This window comes from Brachypodium distachyon, chromosome 2 (genome assembly GCF_000005505.3).
Source record: "Brachypodium distachyon strain Bd21 chromosome 2, Brachypodium_distachyon_v3.0, whole genome shotgun sequence".
Classification (NCBI taxonomy): Eukaryota; Viridiplantae; Streptophyta; class Magnoliopsida; order Poales; family Poaceae; genus Brachypodium; species Brachypodium distachyon.
In genome coordinates, this window is record NC_016132.3 from 5,738,473 (window position 1) to 5,765,465 (window position 26,993).

The 26,993-nt window shown below is 43.9% G+C and overlaps 4 protein-coding genes across 4 annotated transcripts; 2 read left to right on the plus strand and 2 right to left on the minus strand.

The window, feature by feature from the left end:
- Nucleotides 1-9,541: 9,541 nt before the first annotated feature.
- On the minus strand, nucleotides 9,542-12,544 carry LOC100829382 (plastid division protein PDV1). Its single transcript, XM_003565719.4, has 2 exons — nucleotides 12,173-12,544; nucleotides 9,542-10,311 (listed from the first exon to the last, which is right to left on the minus strand). The coding sequence occupies exons 1-2, from the start codon at nucleotides 12,443-12,445 to the stop codon at nucleotides 9,793-9,795; spliced, it is 792 nt and encodes a 263-aa protein (XP_003565767.1). The 5' UTR covers nucleotides 12,446-12,544; the 3' UTR covers nucleotides 9,542-9,792.
- A 274-nt stretch (nucleotides 12,545-12,818) lies between these two features.
- On the plus strand, nucleotides 12,819-14,648 carry LOC100830920. Its single transcript, XM_003565722.4, has 2 exons — nucleotides 12,819-13,118; nucleotides 14,271-14,648. Exons 1-2 carry the CDS (start codon nucleotides 12,978-12,980, stop codon nucleotides 14,337-14,339), a joined length of 210 nt encoding a protein of 69 aa, XP_003565770.1. The 5' UTR covers nucleotides 12,819-12,977; the 3' UTR covers nucleotides 14,340-14,648.
- A 252-nt stretch (nucleotides 14,649-14,900) lies between these two features.
- LOC100833056 (mitochondrial carrier protein MTM1) lies at nucleotides 14,901-20,370 on the plus strand. Its single transcript, XM_003565727.4, has 10 exons — nucleotides 14,901-15,278; nucleotides 15,598-15,639; nucleotides 16,591-16,725; nucleotides 16,810-16,869; nucleotides 17,681-17,851; nucleotides 18,375-18,474; nucleotides 18,666-18,757; nucleotides 18,868-19,017; nucleotides 19,213-19,271; nucleotides 19,880-20,370. Exons 1-10 carry the CDS (start codon nucleotides 15,132-15,134, stop codon nucleotides 20,010-20,012), a joined length of 1,089 nt encoding a protein of 362 aa, XP_003565775.1. The 5' UTR covers nucleotides 14,901-15,131; the 3' UTR covers nucleotides 20,013-20,370.
- Nucleotides 20,371-20,539: 169 nt separating this feature from the next.
- LOC100834896 lies at nucleotides 20,540-22,884 on the minus strand. Its single transcript, XM_003565732.4, has 5 exons — nucleotides 22,518-22,884; nucleotides 22,294-22,408; nucleotides 21,433-21,497; nucleotides 21,273-21,359; nucleotides 20,540-20,949 (listed from the first exon to the last, which is right to left on the minus strand). The coding sequence occupies exons 1-5, from the start codon at nucleotides 22,650-22,652 to the stop codon at nucleotides 20,695-20,697; spliced, it is 657 nt and encodes a 218-aa protein (XP_003565780.1). The 5' UTR covers nucleotides 22,653-22,884; the 3' UTR covers nucleotides 20,540-20,694.
- Between the last annotated feature and the right edge of the window lie 4,109 nt (nucleotides 22,885-26,993).

Genomic DNA, 26,993 nt, shown 5'->3' on the forward strand with positions numbered 1-26,993 from the left:
AATCCTAACCCTAAATTAACAAGAACAAATCCTAACTCTAACCCTAACCCTAAATCAAGCTAAATCAGAGGACAGGGAGGGAGGCAGAGAAGGAGGCAGAGGCGCGCACCTGTGGCTCGGTGAGAAGGGAGACGGCGCGGGCTCGGTGAGGAGGGAGACGGCGGCACGGGGTGGCAGCGCTCGGGCGAGGACGACGCGGGGTGGCGGTGCTCGGGCTCAGGGACGAGGACGCGAGGCCGTCGGCGGCGGGCTTCGGGCGAGGACGGGGAGGCGCGGGCTCGGGGCGGAGGAGGAAGACGGTGCGGAGGTGAGGACGAGGAGGCCGTCGGCGGGCTCGGGGCAGCGCGGGGTCGATGGCGGGGGCGGCGCAAAAATCTGGCAGCGCTTCGCTAGGGTTAGGGAAGCGCCCACTGCTGGTCTCTCGGGTTAGGGGAGGACGCGCAGGCGAGAATGAGACTAAGTGTTTCGGCGTGTTCCCTTATATACCCTATATACATCAGTAACGGGCGGGTAAGGAATGCGACCGTTACTGATGGTCTTTCAATCATCAGTAACGGGCGCAGAACAAAACGCCCGCCACTAATGTGCTCAAGTGAGCAATGCTCAACAGAACATCAGTAACGGTCGCCTTGTTACCCGATCGTTACCGATGTGTGCATATACTCATCAGTAACGGGCGGGTAACCAGGCGACCGTTACTGATGTGTTCCCATACTTGTTGAGATAGATGAAATCAAAAAGTTGAAGTTTGATGAATAAATTCATGCATTTTGTCTTGTTTTTTTTTGGAGTGGCAAAGCTATGTACTAACATGCATACACAAAAGTACATCGATCACACATAATTTCACTTAGTACAAAGTTTGCATTAAGGTTCAGTACGGGTACATTTTACAATGTGACTACTAGTACTTCTCCTTCCTTCGGTAAGTCATAACTTGACTCCTCGCAGAACTGCTTCTGAGGTAGGGTTTTTGTGGTATTTTCTTACTCTCGCTCCGATCACTTCTTCTTTTCCCTCTCCTTTTCCTCGTTAATATCGTGCGTTCCGCTTCTTCGTCATCTGCGGCGGTCTTCTTGTGAAGTAACTTTGTCCACTCCAACAATGCTTCTTTTCCCTCTTCTTACTACGACGCGGCCTTTATTTCCCAGGTCGTTTATGTAGAATACCTGCTTGCATTGTTTAGCAATTACCCATGGTTCCTCTCTTGCCGGGATTTTTCTCATGTCAACTTGTTGACGAGGGATCTCGGGAGGTAGCACCATCGTCGTGAACCTGTGACTTTCTTCTTTGTCACCTTTGGTCCATCTTACACGGAACATTGGGATCTTTGTGATCGAGTACTCCAATTCCCAGATCTCCTCGATAATGGCGAAGAACGCTTTGGTTTTGCTGTTGTCGTCGGTCGCGGTCTCAGAAGTCGTGACTACACCACTATTTTGATACGTGGTTTTACGGTCCTGAGATGCAGTGTAGAAGTTATAGCCGTTGGTCGCATATGATTGCCAAGTAGAGACGTGGTAAGCTGGTTCCCGTGACAAACATGCAACCGTCTTTTCTGATACATTGGTCGTCTCCTTGTCGTAACAATAATTCTTCAGCCACGCTGCGAATGTTTTATTGTGCTCCCAGTGGATCCAGACTTCTCCTCTTTTAGGGTTTTCATTTCGTAGTTGTTCCATGTGCATTTTCTGATAAGGCCGGCAGCAATCGACAGTTAGCAACACAACCAAATGTGCTCTTTCAAAGTCAGCTTCCCTTCCTCTTCCATAAACATTAAGGTATGTATGTCCAAGGCCACCTTCGCCATCGAGCTTGCCCTTGTGCCGTGATTCGGGAACACCTATTGATTTATGATCGGCCAACCAATCCGTGCAGAACTCGATGCACTCTTCTGCCCTAAAGCCTTCCACGATGCTACCTTCCGGACGCGATCTGTTACGAACGTAGCGCTTCACAACCCCATTGTATTGTTCAGGGCCATACATGTTATGCAGGAACGAGGGCCCTAGGGACAAGATCTCATCGCATATGTGGATCATTAGATGGACCATGATATCGAAGAATGATGGAGGGAAGAATATCTCGACCTCATACAGAATCTGTATCATACTATCCTTCAGTATCTGGAATCGTCTAACGGTGATTGACTTCTGCGAGATGCTGTCAAATAAGTCAGAAAGCTTTATGATTGTATCCCTTACGTGCGGCTACAGGATACCTCTGATTGCGACTGGAAGTAACTGAGTGAGTATGACATGGTTGTCGTGACACTTCATGCCAGATAGCTTGTGACTCTTCATGTCAACTAGATGCTTGATGCTCGATGAGTACTTCGATGGGACTTTAATGCCCTGCAGGCACTGAGACATCCTATGCAACTCGTGTTTGTACAGGTTGTAACATGTAAGACGACATCGTGTGGTCACCGTCACGAAACCATTCTTGTCGGCTGCCGACACTTGATCTTTGCTTCACAACTCTTTTCTGATAGACATGAGTTCTAGGTCCTTCCGTGCATTGGGTCCATCTTTCGTCTTCTCTGGAATGTTCATCAGCAACCCCAGCACGCTGTCGCATACATTTTTCTCCACGTGCATGACATCTATGCTGTGGCGGCATTCTAAATGTGCCCAGTACTCCATGTCCCAGAATACGGACCTCTTTTTTCACACGACGCCTTCAGATTCCTTATATTTCTTCGCAGCAATCTTTCTGGGGACAACCTCAAGATCGTTCACAATTTCGAGGATTTGCATACTAGAGTTCTCCTTCGGCGCTGTCCCGTGCTCCGTCTTCCCATTGAACTTTTCCTTGTCATCCCTCCAAGGGTCTTTAGCATCCAACCATTTTCGATGGCCCATGTAAACAATTTTGGATGAAGCGGTCAACTTCTCTCGTGTTTTCCCCGTACTTTGTACAGGCCTTGTAGCCATGTGTCACCTGGCATGAAGTATTTCCATTCGCAGGGTAGTCATGCACGCAGGTCAGAAGCGTTGCTCTCATCGTGAAGTACTCCCTCCTGTTTGCGTCCCAAACCACTCTGCCAGGGTTCCAAAGCTGCTTCAGCTCATTCTTCACTAGCAGATACACATTTAGGTCAGCTCCCGGCTGCTTTGGACCCTATATGAGGATGCACATGTGGATGTACATTCTCTTCATGATTAACCATGGAGGAAGGTTGTAGACAAACAAAATCAATGGCCATGTGATGTGCTTGTTGTTCATGTTTCCAAAAGAATTTATCCCGTCAGTGTTGAGACCGAGCCTCAGGTTTCTGGGCTCTGCCCCGAAATCAGGAAATGCCGTGTCGAAATTCCTCCACCGAGTCCCATCGGCAAGGTGTCTTAGGACTCCAGCTTCCTCCACACGGTAGTGCCCGTCAGGATCGAATGCAGCCTGCGCCGGATCGTGATGGACGAGATACCTCGCGTCCTTAACGTTCTGCATCCAACGCTCAACTCGGCCACCTGCCGTAAGATACCAGACAGTCTTTGCCGGCCTGCCCTTCATCACTTCTTCCCCATCGTCTTCGAGCACGTTGTTTTCTTCGCCAACTCCATCATACAAGGGTGTGTTTGCGTCCTCCAACAATTTTTTGAACTGAGCAGACTCTGCCTCATCTTCGGGGTCCTCCAGCTGTTCCCGTAGGTACGGGTCATCTAGCATTTCGGCAATCCTGCCACGTGGAGCTCCTTCACCTTCCACATTAGCCTCCTAATCGACCCTTATTTCTTTCTCGGAATCATTCGCCAGATCGTACTGCAGGACATCATCATCTTCGCTACCGCTATCGACATCAACCGCATCCTCCCCGTGACAAGTCCAGCGAGAATAACCTTCCACAAAACCCGATGCTAGCACGTGCAGCAGCTGGTCCGTTACGACGCGCAGCGCGACCAGCTGCGGCTCTGTTCTTCATATTTAAACCACGATACTCATCAGTGGCGGTCAGGAATTGGGCGACCTTTACTCATAATAGGGGGTACATCAGTAACGGCCGCGTCGACCTTTACTGATAATAGAGGGTACATCAGTAACGGCCACGTCGACCATTACTGATGCGTGGTTCATCAGTGGCGGTCGTCTCTTAACCGACCGCTACTGATGTATCTCGCGAGGTATGATGGTTCATCAGTGGCGGTCGCCTCGCACGACCGCCTCTGATGTATGGCTGGGCGGGGACGGGCAGACCCCGCTCTGTTCATCAGTAACGGTCGCGGCCGCGACCTACACTGATGTTGTTCATCAGTAACGGTCGCGTCGGACCCGTTACTGATGTGTCGTTGCATATAGACCGTTTTGTAGTAGTGATAAATTAATACTTACTGCTCAAATCCATAATAAATGTCTTCGATTTAATACAGAGTTATTATAGACTCGCCGACACTTATTATGAAGAGTACTTCTTTCCGGTTCATGTCATGACAGAAATCAGCGAGGCAAGAATATTGAACGTACGTTATGCAGCTGTTCTTAAATTCTCCAATGAATATATGTATTGAGCCTCAGGAATGTAAATACGTAGAGCCTGGAATCCTGGATGCTAATCTCTTGCAAAACAAACCACAAGGATCCAAACAAGAACTGACCAAATCTAAAAGGTCATACGTGCAACCTTTACCTAGCTTCCTCACACGGCTTAGCTCACAAAATCAATGTACTGTTTGACCAGTCCAACGGCTTTCATCAGAGTTCAAAGCTTTGGAACAGTTTTAAAACATGGTAGTTTCAGCCTTATAGCTTGCCGGTTTGTGGTCCTTTGTGATACTATACCATCTACTTTATGAGAGTAAAAAAAAAGGGTGCTCTAGGTTCTTTCTGAAGTTGGGCAAAATTTGTCATATACTAGTTCAATATATTGAAGCCCTCAGCTGATGAATGCTTTCCAGTCACGTGTATGGTAGAGGTAATTTAACACTCGTGCCCCTAGACACAATCAGTGCAAATCCCTTGTACGTGCACTCAACTTGAAAAACTATGTTAGTTGCCAAGTGCCGTAGTTGATGCATATTAGCAGGATTCAGATACTCATACATTTTTCAAGAATTTGCTAGGTCTCCGAATTTTCTTTAGTACTCCTTTATAGTAGCGTCCTACCATCACTGTACCTCCAAAGCCAGATAAAAGAAAGAGCAGGGAGAAGCCAAACATATGAAGCCCAGATCAATCTTTTGAATTCTCCCGGCCACTCTTTTGGTTTTGGCAGCTTGCTGTTTCTGCCCAATGTAGGGTAGCTTTCAAGTAACTGCAAGCACATAGCTACAAGAGCTTTGTAAAGTTGCTTCTTTCTTGGGTGTCTCAACTCATACGACTACTTGCACCTGTCCCTTTCACAATGCGAGAGCTAATCTAGGAGTAGCTACAGGCACTCACCTAGACTTTTTCCACGTAAACATTGGTCTCCATTTATAAACAATTAAAAATTCATTTTGGTATCCTAGAAGAGTAAATTGCACATTTCACCGCAAAACACCACTTCTACGATTTTTTTTTGCATATTTCACCACATATTGGTATAATGAGTTGCAGATAGATCTTAATAGCGTGTTAGACGAGCTAACCACGTTTTGACCTGTGGGCCCACATGTCGGTGCCGACGTGGACCGAGCTCTTACCACGGTGGACTGGGTCGGGTCTGAACCAGCTGATTAAAATGAAATCATGCCCGACCTGACCCGACCCGATTTACCATATTTTGGAACCTAATCAAACGTGATTTCCTTTTAACCAGTTGGCTTCAAACCCGACCAGGCCCACCGTGGCAAAGGGCTCGGTACACGTTAGCACTGACATGGAGGGCCCACATGTCAGAAACATGATTAACTCGTCTAACACGTTATTAGGACCTATCTGCAACTAATTAGACCAATATGTGGTGAAATCTGCAAAAAAATTTGTAGAAGTGGTGTTTTGCGCAATAACGTCCCCAATAGACGGTGGAATGTGCAATTTCCTCTGTCCAAAAAGCAAATTCGTCGCAAAAGTATACACATGTTGAAATTTCTTACATCCATAGGCTTTTAATCTAGCCAATTGCATTGCATGTATCGACTCCTATGTTTGACTTCTTTCAACTGGTTGTGTGTGTGAATTGGTGTTTCATTGGCTCTGTTTTTTTTCTTTCAGAAAATATAGTGTGAAATCCACGCAAAAATCACGTTTTAATTTACAATATTTATTGACAAACATTACTATATTAAGAGCGTGATACTCTATGAACATGTAAACTTTCAAGTTCGAACTCAATTTCATCTATTAGGAGGTATGAAATAAAACTCAACCCTGAATAGTAGCAAACAATAAACCCTCTATTCATTGTTGGATTTGTTTTTTACATACATCGCAAATAAATATGAATCTGCACTTGAAATCTTACATGTTTCAAGAACATCACTCTCTCAATATACAATATTTTCGAGAAATTTTTATATCTTTTAAACATGGTTTCCTGCCGTTATTTTCTCTTGTTTTTACCACCATTCTTGGCAAGTAATTCAATGCGGTTGCAGGAAACAGAGAAGACCAGGTTTGTGTTTTTGTACCTTTCACCATGTGAGCAACTATTGGTGGCAAAAATACAAACAGTCCTTTCCTTGTTTACATGCATGAATGCAGTGTCTCCAATGGGAAGGCTACAGCAGGTATAGGGTAGACATGCATGCTTCCTTTGGCAGCCAAAAGCGTTCATCAGCGGACTTCATAAACCATTTTCAGCGGGCTTCATAAACCATGTGAGCCACTAGTTGTTATGATTTGTAAGATTCATGCTATAGAATTTTGCTATGAATGGCTTTTGCATCAATTGTAAAAAGATTTCTTATTGAGTCCAATATTCTTTATTGGGTGTACCTATATCTAAATTGCTTGATTTTTAAGCGAAAATTTTAAATCTAAGTTGACGGATCGGAACCATTGAAAAAATATCTAGGTCTCATTTACCCTTTTTTTTATCGTCCGTTTTGAATCTTAGACTAAAAATCAGATGACCTACCTGGACGTTCTTTATTTTTTCAAAAATGCATGTATTCTCCTGTGGTGCTGCGACCAAAGACAGTGTTTCGAATTCTTTATTATACTGTATTAATATGGATCTGTAGTTTTTGGATATTATTTTTTAAATAGGTGCGAGTCAAAGATCCATCGGTCTCAGAGGGTGAAGCACGTACAGGTACAGAACCACCCTGGTCATTTGGTGGTGTTCGTACGATCTCGTGGAGTCAGACACAGTGACCGGGGTAGTACTGCTCGCATGCTGCTGTCGATCGTTTTGAACGCGGTGCAGCGTAACTGTGGAAGTTGAGAAGGTACGCTCGTGGCCGGGCGGCCCAAGACCAGGAGAGTAGTAACTCCTTTTACTGTGGCCACCGGATGAGAGCACGTACGACTTTTCCTTCTCTTTTGGGCTTCGCTAGTTCTCGGCCTCCTGAGCAGCTTGAGCTGAAAAGAGGATTTCGCCAGAAACGGAGATCGGTCGCAGCGCGGTGCAGTGCGCGCGCCATGAACCATTGAACCCCCCCCTAGATAGCAAATGGGCTCATGTGTGTAGCAGCAGCAGGCAGCAGGAGGAAGCTTTGGCTGGTTCTGCGCCCTGTGCGCGTCACATGTACTTGCAGCTGGGGTTGATGTAGTACACCTTGGATTGGAGAGATTCGTGGCAGGGGCCCCTGCCCCCACTTAACTAGGGTGTGAAGCCTACCTACGAATGTTTTGCTTGGATCGTTTTATGCGTCATTGGTTATCTCTGAACCAAACCGGTTTGTCCGGTACTCCGGTATTCAGAGCTCATGCGTGCTCGGCAGAAACCATCGTTTTATCCACCGCTCTACGTAGTTCTCTCGATCCTCCAGGTAAGACTGTTTGGTTTACAACGCCTCTCATTCCGTTGAAGAACAGGATGCACTGAGTACTGAGTGTACGTACGACTGTACTCCGTGCGGGGGCATGACACGGCGCCGTGCCGTCGACTGTGCACCGTTCGGAGACGCCGGCGATGGCGCTGGAGCCCACCGTATCTCACGGAGATCGATGTGGGCATGACGCTGTGCTGTCCCCGTACGGACACCGATGGCGACGGCACGGCGCGGCAGGCAGGAGAAAGAAGCGGGGATTTTTGGCTGGGTATGTACGTGCCGGTCAACCGGAGAGGAGGCTTTGGCAAGTTGCTTCGTAGGCTCTCTCTCTGGAAGAAGACTAGGTGGTGGACTGGTGGTACGTGCTGATGCAAAGCTTAGTTCGAGCTACTATCTAGGATCCCCATTCACCAAACATGTCGCTCTAGATTTCGTCATGGTGTCCGTTTAGAACGTCCTATAGCGAGCTAGTAAACTTCATAGGAACCACTTACATTTGTTCTCTTTGCCGGAGTGACACTGAAAATCGCCATGGATGATGGTTTCATGATACACAATCAAGCCGAGGTACTCCGTAGCAAGTAATTTCGGTTCTCGAGTCCCCATGCGTGCGGTGGCGGTGGCCCGAGAGGCCGAGAGGACCATAGATTTTAGCACTCGAAAGGCCTGCGAGAAAAGACGACGTATCCCCCCGCTCAGGGCTGGGCTGGGACGCTGCTGGGTGGCCGATGGCCAAAGCCCTGCTGCACGCACAGCATATTAGCATCCAAAGAACGATACAGGACCACGTACTGCGGCGGAGAGAGACATGGACATGCACGGTGCAGCCGCAGGACCATGGCCATGAAGAAGGGATCGATGCGCACACGCAACTGGGCGCCGCAGGAAAAGCAAAGCGCGGCGAGATCTTTTCCATCAGTGCAGAACGCGATGATGCAACATATGATGTTCAATGTGTTTTCTGACGCCTTTTGCTTTGGCAAGTCAATAGAACAGTCTAGTGTTTGCAATTTGGCGCACCAAGCCCCAACGGTATGATCCATATTTGGGCAGGCATGGCTGCTGCTGCTGGTTCTGCGTTACGGCTGAGTGGTTGGACCCGTTTCAGAGCAGAGGATTGGTTGTTTGGCTCGGATCCTGAAACCTTATGCTTAGAATTTGCATTGCAGCTCAGGCAAAGATACAATTATGAGGCCCGTGAGCTGCTTGTGCTGATTTTTCTTCATGTGAGATCAACTTAAAAGAGAAATGCAAGTCACAAATGACTGAAATTTGCTGAAGGAAAGAAAGAGAGCCAAGCTAGACTAGTTCGGTTACAGGTTATTCACTGTTTATGGCTCAATGATAGCCAAAGATCGTTATGGATCAGGTTCAAGTCCACTCTCCACCTAGATCTCAAACTCATTTTCAGCAGTAACTCAAGTTCCAACTAAAATTTAATGATTGCACTCTAGAAAAGAAACTAAAATTTATTGACATGACAAAATCCAACAGTTTTGATATGCAGTCTAGCAAATCCAGTGCTGCACTAGTGAAAATCCGAAGAGGAAACATGGCTTGAGCAAATCGCATGATGGACAAATCATTACAAAGAACACTACAAGCATCTAAAACATTCTTGTCCAACCGTTTCCAACAAGTACCATTTTGACAACAACAATCTGCACTACTGAAGTTATCATCACGCATACAGGCAACAGAGCACAAGATCGATTAACATGGATACATAATATTGCTGCTTATAAAAAGGATTACCCTGGTACATTTCAAGGAACTGAAAAGGACAGGTAAACAGGCCTATGCTAATGTGATCGGTCAACCTAGACTGGCCATTTAATGGGCACAGGGCACCAAGAAAATAGAATGTCTGAGTATCCCAGCAGTACATACCAACAGAACATGTACAAACAACAGAACAGATAAGGTGAGGCACAAGTCCTCAACTTTTGGCTAAGAACACATCAAGATGACTCATTCTACTATCCACTGCCAGTGGAGTCTCAGACCGTGATGAATTGCCACGATTGATCCTTCTGTAGCTGTATTTACCAGAAGATGGACTTTGTTCTCCAAAAGCCATGAAATGAAGCTGCATCAATGTAATCATGCCAATAGCAAACACTGCACTATTCCCTAATAAGCCACCTATGTTTTTCATGCTGAAGCTGTTCCGAGCTAAATCAAGACCAGGAGCTACCATCCACCTCAAGAAATTGAAACCAGTTTCCTTCTTATCAGTACTGTTAGTATCAGAATGGCTTCTTGATTTCTCAGGCTCATTTAGTGAGCCAACAGGCCAGACATCATGGTAGACATTATTAACAAAATTGGACGCCTCATCTATAACTCCATGATTTTTCCCATGATGCTGCTTTAATCTTATTGCAAGCATGATGTGACTTTGCTGCAACCTTGCTAATGCAACATCTCGTTCTGCTTGTTGCTGTGAATTCACAGCCTGCAAAAGGGGTATAATACATAAGTACACCATGCAGAAACAAAACTTAAGCATGGATCATGGTGATTTAGTAAAGGTTACTGAAGATCTAACAGGGAACAGTTGGCCTACATGATAATTTGTACTCCCTCCGACCCATACTACGTGTCCCAGAATTAGTACAAAGTTGTACTAAATCAGCGACAAGTAATTCCGGCCGGAGGGAGTAGATGAATTGAAGGACTGATTTCCGAATAATGATTGACACTTGTAAACAGCAGAAACTATACAAAAAAGTATCGACATTCAGATGTAACGTCAGCAAATTAGATAGATTTCATCAAACAAAGACAAAACACCCTAATTTTTATGAGCTTCAGACTTTGAGTTAGATTATTGCATAGCATTGTTTCCTTAACTGCTTCAGAATTGCTCTAGGAGACATCCTTTATTACCTTAACATAAAAAATAATCTAGAGTTTGAAGTTCCACCCATATATCATGAGTTAACTGCCATGTTGAATGGTTGACTAGTGGCTTCCCTTTTTTATGTAGAGAATGTGGTTGAATAATTTGTGGCTTTCCTTTTTGATGAAGAGAATTCTACTTGTACCTGCTATTCATGATCATACCTTATAAGGCTGTTACAATATTACTTAAGTACCTTGATAGGCAAGCAACTTGGTACATGTCCACACAAGGTAGGCAAATTTGCAGTGGGATGTTCCTTTTGAAGAAAAGCATGTAACTCCAGTTTTGACTTAGACAATTAGAGTTCACCTAGAAGCCTATGCATACATCATTGCATTGTTAAAGTGACATTAGACAATTAGAGTTCACCTAGATGCCTATGCATACATCATACATCATTGCATCCATTATGAAAGTCAATGACAAGCTTGGGAGCACTCTCAAGTTTCAACCAAATAAGTACAACGGACTAGTGGACACCAAGAAAATCTAGGCCGTTCAAGGTTGTGGACTTCTATGCGTGTTGGAAGTTCTATGTGTGAGAAAATTTGCAAGCTCAGATCACAACCTAGTAGTCCACTTGTGGCTCTACTACAGACATATAAAACATTACAATACTGACCTTGATTAGTGCTAACATATCATTTTTCGGCAATGAAGCATGACACACCTAATTCATTAATTCCTTACCACGGAAATATCAACATAGTTAATCATGGCGCAAACATGCATTTCTTAATTTAACAAGGATATGCAGGTGCCTTAATCAATGGCCAGTTCCGTTTAGTAAGATCACCCACACCTTTGTTCAACACAAAACATGGTTGTTGAGTAAGTTTTTTGAGTCTGAACAAACAGTCAGAACCTGAAGCATGATATTCACGAATATTTGTGTAGTTTATGAGAATGTGAAGTCCTTTTTGAAAACATTAAAATGCGCAATGCGTTTGATTCCCCTATTTTGAGACAGATATGACCATGGGAGAAAAAAACTTGGTGTCTAAAAACCCGTTGTCCCCAATAACTTGCATTGCCTTTTTTTTGCAAGGAACTTACATTGCTTCTTATCTCACACAGGCACGAACATACATATTGCTGAATCGTCAGAAAACATACTAATGGCCAAAGAATTATTTAGACTTAGTTCAGGGTGATTTCCGCCTTTCAAAACCAATGTGTACAGAGTACAGACTAGTCCATTCTGATGAACCACTTCACGTCGTACACCGAACCTCCTTAATTTACCGGTATTTCTAGCTATGGCGACTCCCTCCTTAATTTATTGGCATTTCTAGCCACAGCGAGCCCGTCCCTAATTTACATAAACATCCTACCAACCAAATCACCCACATTACAGATCAAATCGCACGAACAAGAGTGAGAGACTAGGAGAGGGGTTTAGGAGGCTCACGAGAAAGCACTCGAATTGGTCCTCAAGGTCCTCAAGCGCCGCGCGGATAGCATGTAGGCTCCTCGCCTCCTCAGCCACCGCACTCAACGCGGCCGCCTCGTCGCCGTCCGCGGGGACGCCCTTGATGTGCACGAGACCCGCGGGCTGGTCCCCGGCGCAGCGGCGAGCGGAACGTAGGAAGTGAGCGCGGGAGAGGGCGTGGATGGCGTCGCTGACCTTGTCGTGGAGGTCGCAAATGGTCTCCAGCACGGCCTCTGCGTCCTCGGGCGCCATCGGGAACCCTAGCCCCCGCCCCGGAAAAGGTGGCGGCTCGGCGCTTGGGTCGCGAGGTTTCCGAACTGCTTGGAGGGAGAGAGCGAGAGAGGGACTGGGGGAGGAGAATTTGCCGCAACGAGAGTGTCGATTGACAAGACATGGGCCATGGGCTTGGTCTTGTTGCAAAATCCAGAACGGCCTGCTTAAAATTCGGACCTTATTTTCCGAGCCCGTGAGGGTCAGGCTCGGCCCTGAATCTGGGCTTTTGCTGGGTTGGGCTCAGAAAGGGCAAAAAGTGGAGTACCACGAGAAACTCGAGGGCTTTCCGAATTTCTGCTCCATCAACGGCCGCCGGGGCGCCGCTGGTTTTCTTTCTTCTCGCCCAAGCCGCCCCCCCCTCCCCCCCCCCACCACCACCGAATCAGCCGCTGTTTGCTCCCGGCGCAGACCTTCAGAAGAAATAAAATTAGAAGCTGAGCCGCGGCTGCGCAGTAACTCTCCCCAAGCCACCTCCTTCTCTCGCACTGTTGGTTGGCTCGATTGGATCGGCATGGAGACGGAGGCGACGACGCCGCGGCCGGTCTGCGCGCAGGAGGCGCTGGGTCTGCTCAACTGCGCCGCCGAGAACCCCTACGACCGCGAAAAGTGCCTCTCCCTCCTCGATGCCCTCCGCGTGTGCATCCGCCAGAAGGTAATTTAGTTACTCCCAAGTCCCAAACACCTTGCTTCCGGTGGACTGTGCGCTAATGCTGCGTGGATTTATTGAGTAAATTCTTGCCGATGCAACTCTGATTTGGCATTGAATATTTTTACCTTAAGTGCCTAGCTAATTTTTGTGACGGACTGTTACAGGACTTCATAGCTCCCAGACTTCATAGTATACACATTGCATGTCAAAAATTGAAGCAAATCTCAAATCATGCGTTCTCATGCTATTATTTAATATGAGCTCCACCATCTTTAAAAAATCACATAATTCTGGTCCAGTCGAAGTGATCTCTAAATATTTTGTTGGATTGTGAAGTTACTCATTTAATGCAAAGTTGGCAGTACTTGAGGTAATTCCCCTTAGAGCAGGAAAGCAAATCCAGAAGTCTTATAATTTGTTGCAGGTGTCGGTGCATCCTGTCTGTTGGGTAGCAACTTGTATAAAATCTCTTCGCAAAAAAAAAACTTTTATAAAATCTGCCCTTTATGTGGATATAAGCAATCTAGCATCTGCCGTTTAGGTGGATGTGAGCAATCTAGCTAGATAGCACATCAACAAATTCAACAACATTGATCTATACACCCAGAAGGAAAAAAAGACATAGATGCGATGAATAGTAGCCCTCGGACGGTAGAATTTGCACAAAGCACTATATAGTATATACAATAAGTTATGCCTTTTTTTTGTTTCTCATTGAGCTGTTCAAATTTGGATTAGAAATTTTGGCACAAGATAAATGTTGGGTTAATGCCGTCAAATTTCTGTTTGGTATGATGTTTTGGCTGTGTATTCGGCTGGAGGCATAAATCACACCTTTGGATTTTATACTAGCTGCTCTTGTATGATGTTCTTCTCATGTTGGCTTTTTGGTTATTTCCCCCTTTATTATCATGACTCTCTGATGTTGAGCTTTAGAAATATGCAGAAAATACAGTCAGTTTGTTTCATAAAGTTGCGGCAACTGATTTTCATGTGCTTGTTTTTGGCTGTTATTTCCTCGGGGGCAATCTGATCTAATTAAATTCTTCTCTTCTGGTTTATTCCTTTTGTCTTGCAAAGTGGATTGCTCTTCCTCATGGTCTGAATTTCTTGTTAAAATTCTCTAAGTCCCTTCCTTCTCGTTTACAAATGCAGCGCGTGAAGAAATTTTCCCTGGCTGAAGCAAGCTCCACAGGCACCACTGAAGCTCCAAAAAGCAAATAGAAGCACCGAATTTTCAGGCAAAACCAAATTTCAGCAAATGTGATAGAGCGGACATGCTTCTTGATGAGGTGCTGGATCCATCGTTGTAAACCTATTGCAGATTAAAATTTCCCCACAAAAATATCACGTTGTAGTTCTTCTGACTGCAAATTTTATGTAAGTGACACTATTTGAGCAGACAAGAATGAATGTAGTTTCACTAGTGTGGCATCATGTCATATCAATAAGAAACAGATGTATCTTAACATCATGGCTACACTACTATTATGCTTGGAGGATAAACGGAATGAGATCTCAATGTTCATAGATTGCTTGGGCTCTGTTGTTTCTTGTCTTGGCAACTTCTGCCATATATATTCCTTGAGTTCAGTTTCAGGTGGCAAGCAAAGCCATGTTCTCAAGTCAAGTCCAACGTCCATTCAGATGCAAGAAAATTTGATAACATGTCCTGTATTAGATTGCATTTGCCAAGTTATTTTATCAGAGGACAAATTAGGACAGAATATTTTATCGGATCTCCTGTAGCATCATGTCTCAAGGAACGGAAACTCCTCTCTTCCTCTCAACACCCACACACAGGAAAAAGGAAAACACGTCGCCGAAAGCGCGCCACGTTCCCTTCAGGCTCAGGGCGCCTCGGGGCGGGGGTGGTGTAGAGGAAGAGCCGTGTCGACGCGAGGCGCATCCACCTGCTTCTCCATCCTTGCCGAATCCCTGCACGGCGCGCCGCGATTTCTCCGCCCTTCGCTTTCGTAAACTAACGATAACAATTCGCCCGCCGCCTCCCTCGCCATGGCCGCGGCGGACGACCGAGCCACGGAGCACCCTCCGCCGCCGGCAGCACCCGAGCGCGCCATGGGATTCGCCGAGCGCGCCGTCGCCGCGGCCGGCGCCGCCGTCGTCTCCGCCGTCCTCGTCAACCCCCTCGATGTCGCCAAGGTATGCGCCGCACCACCGCGTACTGTTATACCACGCAGCACCCTCTTCTCTCTGCTCCGAGCGAAACGTACCGCCATTCACGGGTTCCTGCAGTTTTTTCGCGAGCCTTCTAGTCTAAGGCAAACAAGAGCAATGTGCTCTTTGGTTCTGAAAATGAGTACCTAGAGAGTGCGTCCTCATGGTCATGGAATTGGGGCAGAGGTGATCATTAATTGGGAGCTTGTTGTGGAGAAATCTTTGAGGCGCTCTTATCTTGCTACGAGAGTTTGGGTTGCATGTGGATATTTGTGTTGATTCAAAACCTTATTCTATCCTGCAGACGAGGTTACAGGCACAAGCTGCTGGAGTAGTCTACAATCCGGTAAGCATGCCACTTCTACACATAGTGGTTTCAGTACTCTTTCAAAATTCAGTGTATGAAGCTTCCGTGTGACAATTACTAGACCCCTTCCATATTTACCCCACACCCTGTAGGAGTGCAGAGGAAACTTAAGAAGTTTTTATTGTCCTATATGTGTTGAACGGGTCGATGAGATTGGAGACACCACATTACCAAGAGAAAAAGAAATATTTCTATACATTCATTAATCAGCAAAAGTTAACTGAGAAATACAGAAGAATCAAAGCCAAGTGTTAGATCATTTTTGTCCCCTGTAATATATATGGACAACGCACTGCTCTCCTGGTGTATACTTTGTGTTTCACCACATAAGAGAAAACAGGATAACAGGAAACAGGTTGCAGTTCTTCAAGAATTGTCTGTGGACAGACTTCCTAAACCTGGGGGAGGTGATCCTTAACGAACCGGGCTTGAGATCAAGAGATTTGGAGCTACCAGCTGCTCCTCCCTGCTTTGCCTTTGTGCATGAGTTAGTTTTCCTTATTTTTCAGTAGGTTACTTTAGTGCTCTTTTGGTTTTTTGCTTTTATTCTTTTGGGTTTTTTCTTTTGCCCTGGGTCACGGTTGCCAGTTTGTGGCATGTTAACTCGCCTTCTTGGCATTCTTCTTCTAATACAGAATGCATGCCTTAGATGTGTGTTCAAGAAAAAAAGAACTGTCATGTTTAGTTGTGTCTCAATCATTTAAAAATTGTGTGTACATAATTATTATAATAAATAAAGCATCTGCGGTACCCAATTCATTCATCATTTATGAGCTAATGATAAAATATTAACAAGTGGAAATTTTTCTGTCCTGTGGATTGCTTATATTTTTCTTGTCTGAAAAGCGCTTATGGTAGTTATTTTGGTTAATTGATTACATAAAAATATTGTCTGCTTGTTTATTTGTTTCTCTGAAATACGTTGCTCAGATATGGTCAGATTTTAGGTGCTATCCATCATGCAACCCCGGTGGACTGAAATTAAATGGGTTAGGGCCATCATGCAGTCCTGAATGCTTTCAGTATAGAGGAACAATGGATGTTTTCTATAAGATCACCAGACAGGTAAATATGCATATTGGGCATCTTTCTTCGTTGGAGCCCTTTTGGATTGGTCATCTCTTGTAATGGTTGATAAACGCCATGCAGGAAGGAATTTTTAGACTATGGAGAGGTACAGGTGCAAGCTTAGCCTTAGCTGTACCAACGGTAAATCTTTTAAGCTGATTATGCCTTAATACCCCACAGAGTTTTCCTCGCTTTACACTTAATTTGCTGTATAATTTATTCTTTCCCAGTGTATTTATATGTCCCTTTAGGTATTATTTGGTCTGTGTTGTAAACTTGAGTTTCCCTTCATCACAAATGATTGTGGGGATGCTTATAATCAGGACCAAATTACTGTCTTGCTGTGGAGTCTTGCATGTCTTTTCTTGATAAAACATAAGATACAGAAACAAAGAGGGAAAAAAAAGTCAGCACTCGTTTCTATGAAGAAAACATATGGATTTGCACAGGTAGTGCTCTTTACTCAAAAAATGGATAGATGGATGGAAAGCGTCCATTCTTCAAAAACAAAAAAAAATTAAGAATGCTTTTAGTAGTAGATAATCTATCATACTCCGTACATCACTAGGTGTTAAGATGCTAATAGCAACAAAATGTGTGGTGAAGGTATTTTGAGGATTGGTGAAACATTTTCCATATGTGAAGATCTTTTTCCAGGAATGGTAGTGGAAATGGGCACGTCTCATCTGCACATTTATTCCAGCTGAAGCACTTCAATTGACCACAGTATCACTGATCTAGAGTCTTATTTATTTTTCTTATGTTCTCTTGGATAAATGTCATAGACTAATACTCCCTCCGATCCATAAAAAGCGTCGCCCATTTTGTATTAAGTTAGTACAAATTTTGTACTAAGTGGACGACACTTTTTATGGATCGGAGGGAGTAGAATATTGGAAGTATCATATGTTTTGCATTCGTACCTCGCTAAAATTTTGCTGTGCTCCTTCAGGTTGGCATATATCTGCCTTGTTACGATGTACTGCGCAACTGGATTGAGGAATATTCTGATCAAAGTTTTCCCAAACTTAGGCCATATGCCCCTCTTATTGCTGGCTCTATTGCAAGATCATTGGCATGCATAACTTGTTCCCCTATAGAGTTGGCAAGAACACGTATGCAGGTCAGCATATAGACTCCTCTTGTCTACAAATACCATTCTTGTAAAAGGAAAATGCATGTATGAACAATTTAAGGGGGGACTGATACGCAATTAGGCTGTTAATTCTTGTTGTCAGCAGATTGTGTATTCAAAGCTGCGAGGCATTATCAAAGCTTTTACATAGATAATGCTGTTAGACAAGTAAAAGAAAAAGAAAATGTTTACTATCTCGTGAATGAACGGTTGAAGCTATGAAAGGTTACGAGCTAGTTTCATAAGTTCAACAATATACTTCAGTTCATTTCTCAAATTTCAATACTTACTCCGATCCATAAAAAGTGTCACCTAGTTCATACAAAATTTGTACTAACTCAATACAAAATGGGCGACACTTTTGATGGACCGGAGGGAGTACTTGGAGACAACATCATTATCAATACCTGGATAGTTGGAACATTTGAAACAGAAACTCATAACTTATTCTAGATGCAACTTATACCCATATGTCATTCTTTAGATATAATATTATACTTCTATCACATAGGCCTTCAAAGGATCAAGTGGTGGAGCAAAACCCCCTGGAATGTGGAAGACTTTGCTTGGTGTGACTTCATTGAGGCAAAGCATCAGCCACCCTGAAAATTGTATGTATGTTACTATACTGCAGTTTGTTAGCCTGTAACAGATGAACCGTCACATCATTTCATGAAATCAGCATAATTATTAAATCAGACCAACTATATTGTTCTCATAAATTTGTACAAATGAAACTTTTAGTTGCAGATTTCCCGCCATTTGTTATGACTGAGCTATGTATTTTTTACAATGCAAACAGTTCGGGGATACCACCTTCTATGGACTGGTATGGGAGCACAACTTGCACGTGATGTCCCATTTTCAGCTATATGCTGGACCGTTCTTGAACCAGTGAGCTACTCTACTAACTTTTGGTATATTATATTTTTATTAGACAACTTGGATTGAGGCAAACCTGTAGAGATAACTATTTCTTCCAGCTCTAACAACTTGCTGTACAGACTAGAAGGCACTTAATAGGATTAGTTGGTGAGCAAAGCAACACAGCAGTTATATTGGGGGCAAACTTCTCCGCGGGCTTCATTGCTGGAGTTATATCTTCTGGTGCGACCTGTCCTCTCGATGTTGCGAAGACACGCAGACAAATAGAGGCAAGCTTTGGGGCCGTGGGCTTATCTCTAGTTTCTTATACTTGTCTCTACTGAACTCTAGTTAGACTTCATCTGCACTCACTCATGTCCTTGTGCACAAAGAACTTGGAATCAGCTGCTGACAACAATGTAATTTTTTTGTTTGTTTAGTTACTCAAGATCCTTCACTTACTAAATTTACCATTCTCATTTCAGAAGGATCCTGCTAGGGTATTAAACATGAACACACGGCGCATACTGCTTGAGGTTTGGAGGTATCTCACATTTTCCTTCAGAAAATTCGTTGCTACATGCCCATCTTTTTTGTCAATAGAAATAGCTACTTGTGGTGAAATAGCCATTTGGTACAAAGAGCCAAGATTCTCCAACTGCCTCTAATTCTTCTCTGAGGCCTGGGGATCCATTGTTGTCTGTGTTAGAAAAGGAAAGAAAACAAGAACCAGTGAAATCAAAAGAAGCACAAACAGAACCGGGATGACTAAAGCTAATACCTCCTACACGAAATGTTCTCTTCACAACAGAACATGGACTAGTAATCTTCTTTTGGGAACATGCACGCCAGTGATCAATTAGGTTTCATTATGTCCTTGCACTTCTTAATGCTGGAAAGCTATAGTCGTAGCCTCAGTTTGTGGTTGCTGAAATGTGCTAAGCATTGTAGTTGGTTAGTTAGAGGAGTCTTTACTAGTTTAACCTCAAAAAAGTTATATCAATAAATAAAAATGGTGTTTCAATCATTCTTAATGATTAATGATCCAATTTATGTTTTCTTACTGTTGACATAATTTTAGTTCGCTTGCATACACCAAGTTTTATGCACAATGACATGCATGTAACACTTTTAGATGTGGCACTTGTGCAGGAAAGAAGGTATCAACGGACTATTCAGAGGTGCAGGCCCTCGTATGGCACGAGCAGGGCCTTCGGTGGGCATTGTTGTCTCTTCATATGAAGTTGTGAAGCACATCATGCACAGAAAACATACAGAGCTATAAACTTAGATCCATCTTACATAGTTCTCAGCCGCAGTTGAGGTTTCTGATTAACCTGAACGCAATTTCATTCTCGTGAAATATGGTTTAGCAGGGCCTGCCTACCTTATCAGGGAGGTGAGGTTATGTTTTCGGTGGATTCTGTTTTTTTGTGCGACTACACAAGGCCTTCAAGATGTAAAAATTACAATAACTACGTTCAGGATTTGAGCCATGAGTAGGAACTTTGTTTGGAGCTAAATTTTCTTCAGAGCGTATGCTTCACGTCTGGGGCCTTCAAGATGTAAATTACAATAACTACGTTCAGGATTTGAGCCATGACTAGTAACTTTGTTTGGAGCTAAATTTTCTTCAGAGTGTATGCCTCACGTCTGGAGCCTTCAAGATGTAAATTACAATAACTACGTTCAGGGTTTGAGCCATGAGTAGGAACTTTGTTTGGAGCTAAATTTTCTTCAGAGCGGATGATTTTCGTCTGGAACGTCAGATTATGAGATAGGTAAAGAACAGGATCAGAACACTGGAATAAATATACCATAACAAAACTGAAACTTAGATGGTTACGTCATGATAAAAATAGCTTACAAATACAACTATAATAACCTGAACATATGTAATGCAAAACCGATTACAAAGGAACTGCATAACATCTCTTCTTATGCATGTATCTTGCAGCAAAACACAATCAACGTCTCTTCCTTCTGCCTCCCTTTTGCTTCCCCTTCCCCTTACCCTTGCCACCTTTCTTACCCTTCCTTGCCTCCCACTCCGGTGCATCTCTGGTCGATGATGATGGTTTTGGTCCTCCCATAAGGTGCTTCACATCGAGTATACCATTCTTGAAGCGCCCTTCAGTGGCCCTCAGCACTCGGTCTTCTGGTCTAGTCTTCTGAAATTTGTCTTTCTTGTCCCGTTTCCTAAAAATCCCGAGCAGTCTCTCCTGTATAGTTATGACGTGTCACTCCTTGTTCGGAAATAAATCAAAACAAGGTAGTACTCCCTCCGTTCCTAAATATAAAAGATACTCTACCTTTGTCCTAAGTCAAAACTTCTTAAAAGTTTTGCCAAGTTTATTGAAAACTATACCAACATCTACAACTCCAAATTAGTTTTATTAAATCTGTCATAATATATCTTCATAATACACATATTTGATATTGTAGTATTTGTAGATGTCAGTACATTTTTCTCTACACTTGGTCAAACTTTAAACTTAGACAAAGCAAGAACATCTTATATTTGGAAACAGAAGTACTTAAGTACCTCTTCAATTTTCTTTTGTTCCCTTTTCTGCTGATTCTTCATGGCTGGCTTTGCTACAGATAACGGTGTACGCTGCTTCTTAATGGCCTGTTGCAGATAAATGAAAACTTTGAGACCGCGCGAAGTTTCAAGTCAGGATATACAGGGAAACAAAGATTACCTTCCCACCCAATTCAACAACTTTACGGTTCTGTATTTGCTTCCGGTCCTTCCATGTAGAGGCACCTAAAAGGCAGCGTGCAAATGTTTGTACATGAATAAAAACTCAGGGACAAAATTTAAGCATACGAGGAGAGGCGAACTCAAATCTTGAAGAGACAAATCTACAGATAAATTGGTGAATAACAAGACTACAGAAGTCAGATAAAGTCAACTATGTCATTCAATTCACAATTATATTACTCCTCTGCTAAAGAATGAAGGCATGTCCTTTCTGAAGAATCTCCAGGAACACAAATAGAGTCAAAAGGCATTTCAGAAACAAATTGCAGTTCTTCAAAACCAAAATATAATACGCAACAAAATGGCCGAATTATTTTCGATAACCGAAAGGTTGTCTAGTGAAAAGAACTACACTATTAAACAAACTATCATACTCCCTCCGTCCAACAAAAGATGTCTCAAGTTTGTCAAAATTTGGATGTATCTAGACATGACTTAGTGTATAGATGCATTCAAATTTAGTCAAAGGTGAGACATCCTTTGTTGGACGGAGGAAGTATGTCTGTCTCCTCAACCAAAATCCACAAGATCCTGTCTAAGGTGGAAAGCTTATTTACATGAACTAACATTTTGCACATGTGTGTATAATAGAGAAATTTCCAATACTTCAAGATTTTGCTTCACAAATATGACATCTTGAGTTACAGAACATCCACCATGGGATCATCAAATAGATAGACCAAAACACAAACTGTCCTTTGACACGGCAGACTATGAAATTGGAATCGGAGGGAGTAAGATATAACACTTGTAGACAGTTTAAACATGATAACATCGCGCCGATAATGCATATAGTTACCAAAAAGCTCGACATTTTTCAACAGCTTCTCAATATCAATGTCAGGCTCATCATCAGACATGTCAGTAGATTTCTCCGGAGCTGGCTTCTGATACATATTCGTAAGACTTGATCCCTAAAGAGGAAAAAGTTCAGGGAAAAATTAGGAACTGGGGATATCTCAGAACAGACGCGCTCCAACAGATTATCAACGAAGCAGCTGCGGAAAAACCCAAAGGGCAAACCATGAAGTGGTGATACTCGCTGCTCGACGACGGCGCCTCCGCGCGGCGGGGCTTCCTGGGGCCAGATACCGACGGGTCGAAGACCACCTCGGCGGCCGCGTTGATAGGCCTTGACTTGGGCACCCCCTTCACCATCCTTCCACCTTCCTGCTCCGGCTAGTAGTGGTGCGGAAGTTAATGGCGCTCCTCGGAGTTCACGAAGCGGCGACACGGAAGCCAGTAGGAGGGATTGTGGGGTGGACGGAGGAGGGAGCCTCGAGCGTCGGGGGGATCTCACCGGTTTGGCGTCGGGCGGGAGAGGAGCCAGCGGCGGCGGCGGCGCTAAGGGCTACGGGAGTTGGACCTGAGTTGAGGTATCAGTGGTTCGGTGCGTAATCCTGGCCATCGGGGCCTAGTTTTTTCGGGCCGGCCCGAGGCACGCCAGAAAATTACGGCCCACAGAACGGCACGGACCAAATCGGGCCGGGCCAGGCACGAAGCCCATCACGTGCCAGGCATTTTTCTGAGATGCGGCCCATGGGCTGGCACTGGAACGGATCTGGCACGGCACTAACAACGCGAGATCGCCCGGCACGGAACACGGAAAATAAGCTTCGGGAGGCACGATGCACGGGATTTCCTCGGAGCGGCGCACGAGCAGCGCACGAGACGGAGTTTCGGCATGCTGGGCCAGGAGCGGTCTGCGCGGCGAGAAAACAGGCCAGCGGATCCTCGTGCGGCACGAAGCCCAGAGCCAGAGCGCCCAGCAGAGCGAACGGGCCAAAACAGCCCGATTCCAGATATACAGTCCACTTCTTTAGTCTTACGAGTTCAGACAAAATTCTTCAAAATCTATTACGAAGTAGTATAACAAATAGACATCTATGGTCACAGTTTTAGCAAGTTGTGTCAGGTTGTAGTTTCAAAAAAAAAATTGTATCAGGTTGTAACGTAGGACTGCGTCCATGGTTCAATCTTGCGGGCTGACCAGGGCCAGTAGATGAATTTATGAAGTAAATATTGACACGCCATGTTTTCACAATTGAGGCTACAAAGATACAATGTGTGTCTTAATATTTGAGAGGATTGGAAACCAAACATAAGAGAGCGCACAAATAGTAGGTTCTTATTTCCTTGGTTTAACAAAGCATTGGAGGGGACATGGGCCATCTGGCTTGCACGGTGACAACTATGTCAAAACATGTAACAGTCGGAATTACTTGTCATAGATTTAGTACAAATTTTGTATTCCCTCCGATTCATATTACTTGTTAAAATATTACATGTATCTAGACGCTTTTTAAACATAGATACGTTCATATTTAGACAAATTTTAGACAAGTAATATGGATCGGAGGGAGTACTTTACATTGCCTAATGCATTTCTGCACTATTTGTATTACACACTTCCTCTTGTGTTTCCGTATTGTTTCCTACTGCGTTTTCGCACTAGTCACTATTGCCCATACGGTACCGCGTTTGTGCACTGTTTCTTATTGCATTTTTGCACTAGTTTTCACTGCACTTGCCGTATTGCATTTCTGCACCGGTTCCTATTACAATTTTATATTGCATTTTTGCACAAGTTTCCATTGCACCTTTTTTGTTGTGTTTTTCACCGATTCCAACTGTATTTGTTTGGATTTGATTTTGGAAAAAATAGGACCTTGTAAAAAATAGACTAATGCTTACTGCTTGCTAGTACTTAGCCCAGTGCATAATACCACGTCAGCCTTTTCTTAAGGCTGTCACGTAAGATAATTGCTGATGTGGAAGAGAGAGGTGTGAAGAAAGCCATGAGCCTTCTCTTAACTAAGAGATGATCTCTTCACAAGAAAATAAAGCGAAGAAAAAGCAAATTGATATTAGATTTCACCCTTTTTTAACATTTATTTGATTAATTTTATTCATATATGCATTGTATGGCACTAAGAGGTGAACTATTGTACAACATGTTTTATTGTCTTATCTAAATGACGTGAAACACATAAGAGAATGCGGTATTATCAACCATTGTACATGCCCTAATCCTAGAGTTGTTTGCCTTTTTTTTCTGTGGACATTTACAATGAATTGGGGACTTCAACAAATAAAGAAAGATGCTTAACATCACCACCTCAATTTGCACACTTTTGTTGAATGATTGTTAATGTGTTTTGATCGTCAGCAACTGGCTCGGAATAAACAACATTTATATACCAACAAGGCAAGAATTATTGAGAGATATCGTTATCAAAGGATGACAAGTGTAGGTTGCCATTCTTTTGTGCATATTTTTTTTTATCAAAATCATTCCACTCTATCCAAAAGTTTCTCTTATTTGGTATTCACTTGATTAGTGGATGATCTCAGGCAGCTCAGATGGCAATGCCTGCAACCAGCTTCCCACCATCCTCGCCTCTGATTCATCGGAGGGTGAAGAGGCAGTTGGATCGTATTGCCATCTGATCTGACTAGTTTATAGCCTGAAAAACACTAAAGGAGTTTTCCTGCTTTTTTCTTTTCTTGCACTATCTCAGTTTGTAGATCAAAGCCCTGAATTAATTAATCACAAACTGTCTTGTTTACTTACCAGTTTTAGAAGTTTGCCTAATACCAAATTAAACTAGATACTCTATAGTTACACCATAAGAAATGATTAGCTAGGATTAAGAGCCTAGGCCAGGGTCTAGGCCTATAAAGTAGTAGGAGTAGTACACTAGCACTATAAAGTAAAAAATGGGAAGCTGTAGTGGGGTTAAACTCAAAGATCCTTGCAAAGTACAAAACTAATCATCCATTTTTTTGACGTAACAACTAGGCTCGGTTTTTAATCCTGACATGTGATTATTCACAAGTACAATTTTAATCCTGCCTATACATCTAGGCTCGGTTTAGTTAACTGCCTACCTAGAAATTAATCTATATATGTACACGGAGCACCTAAGCTATAGCTCCATCAGACCACTTTCACCAAGAAAACAGTTCAGTTTGCTTTTCTTTTGACATCCAGGTGCACGAAAAGTACGTGCGGCAGATCAGAATATTGCTTGCCCAATACCATGGTTGTACTGCATAAGGCTTTCCGCCAAACTGCGCACCAAAGAAATTAATGGTGCATGAGCACTATAGTCTCTAGCTGTCATTGAAAGGCCTAATACCCCGCAGATCACCCTCGGAAAGGCTAAGCTGTGTAGAGCCTGAATGCCTGATCGATCACCATGCTCAACTCTGTCTCTGTTGTACACGTATGATGTCTCTATCTGCCTTACACACATGAAGACGCACGGACGCAAAAGCTATCTGATTTGTATATATGTAATAAGTGGGCCGGCTAAGTGATGTGCAGGATTCTGTGCATTTTTTTCTCTGATCTTGGAAGGTAGAGCCACTTCTACGGTACCCTAGAATTAATTTGAACCGTCCATTTTTTAGATCTAAGAGTTCAGATTTGTTACTACTCCCTAATACTCCAATTGTGAAGTGTGGAGTAGTAGGATGGATTAATCAAAATCAAGGCCAAAGACGTAATTTCGTCAAAGAAAAAAAACTCAAAACACATCCAGACTGACACCAGAGGCTCTCGTGGCAAGGAAGTGGAGGGCGGAGGCGGCGGTGCATGCTGGGCGAGGGTTGGTCGAGGACGGCGGCGGCATCTGTCAGGAGGAGAGGTGGTCGTAGGCCGGGAAGGCGTCACGCGCGGCGTCGAAGGTGCGGGCTGCAAGGATGAAACGGGGAGCCGTGAACGCGACGGCGGCGGCCGCGCGCGGCGAAGACGGCGGCCGGCCGCGCAGGGAAGGCCGCCGTGCATGCTGGGTGAGGGCTGGTCGAGGACAGTGGCGGCATCTGTCAAGAGGAGAGGTGGCCGTAGGCCGGGAAGACGTCGAGGCGCGGACTGCAAGGATGAAACGGGGAGCCGTGAAGGCGACGGCGGCGGCCGCGCGCAGGGAAGGCGGCGGAGGCCGCGCGGCAAGGACGGCAGCGGCCACGCGCATCGGGACTACGAGAGAGACGAAGGAAATAATTCTAAATTTATTTTTATCCATGCGAAAATGTGAAAAGACAAAAATGCCCATGTGTAATACTCCGTTTAATCCTGTTGGAGTAACAGGTACGGGAGAATTTGCCTTAAAAATTTGTATCAGCATTTGCTTCACTGTCATTAACTCATTATGCATGATTGATGGAAGGTTTTATCAATCCGTTATTAAAACTTAGCATTCAGATCACAGTTCCTGCACAAGAAATGTTCGGACCTTAGTTTAATTTCTATTGTATACTCTTTCATTTTTACAAAGGTTGGCGTTTTGGCTTTGTTAACACAAACATTTGACCAAGAATTATTTTATTAATATGTGTTAGCAAGACATGAAATTTATATCAATATCAATAGATTCGCCTTAAAAATTCTTGCTAATCATATTGTGGTTTCATATCATATAAATTATGTATTAATAAAGGTATTGTTAGTCAAAGTCTCATCTTAATGAAACAAAATACGTCAACATTTCTGAAAAG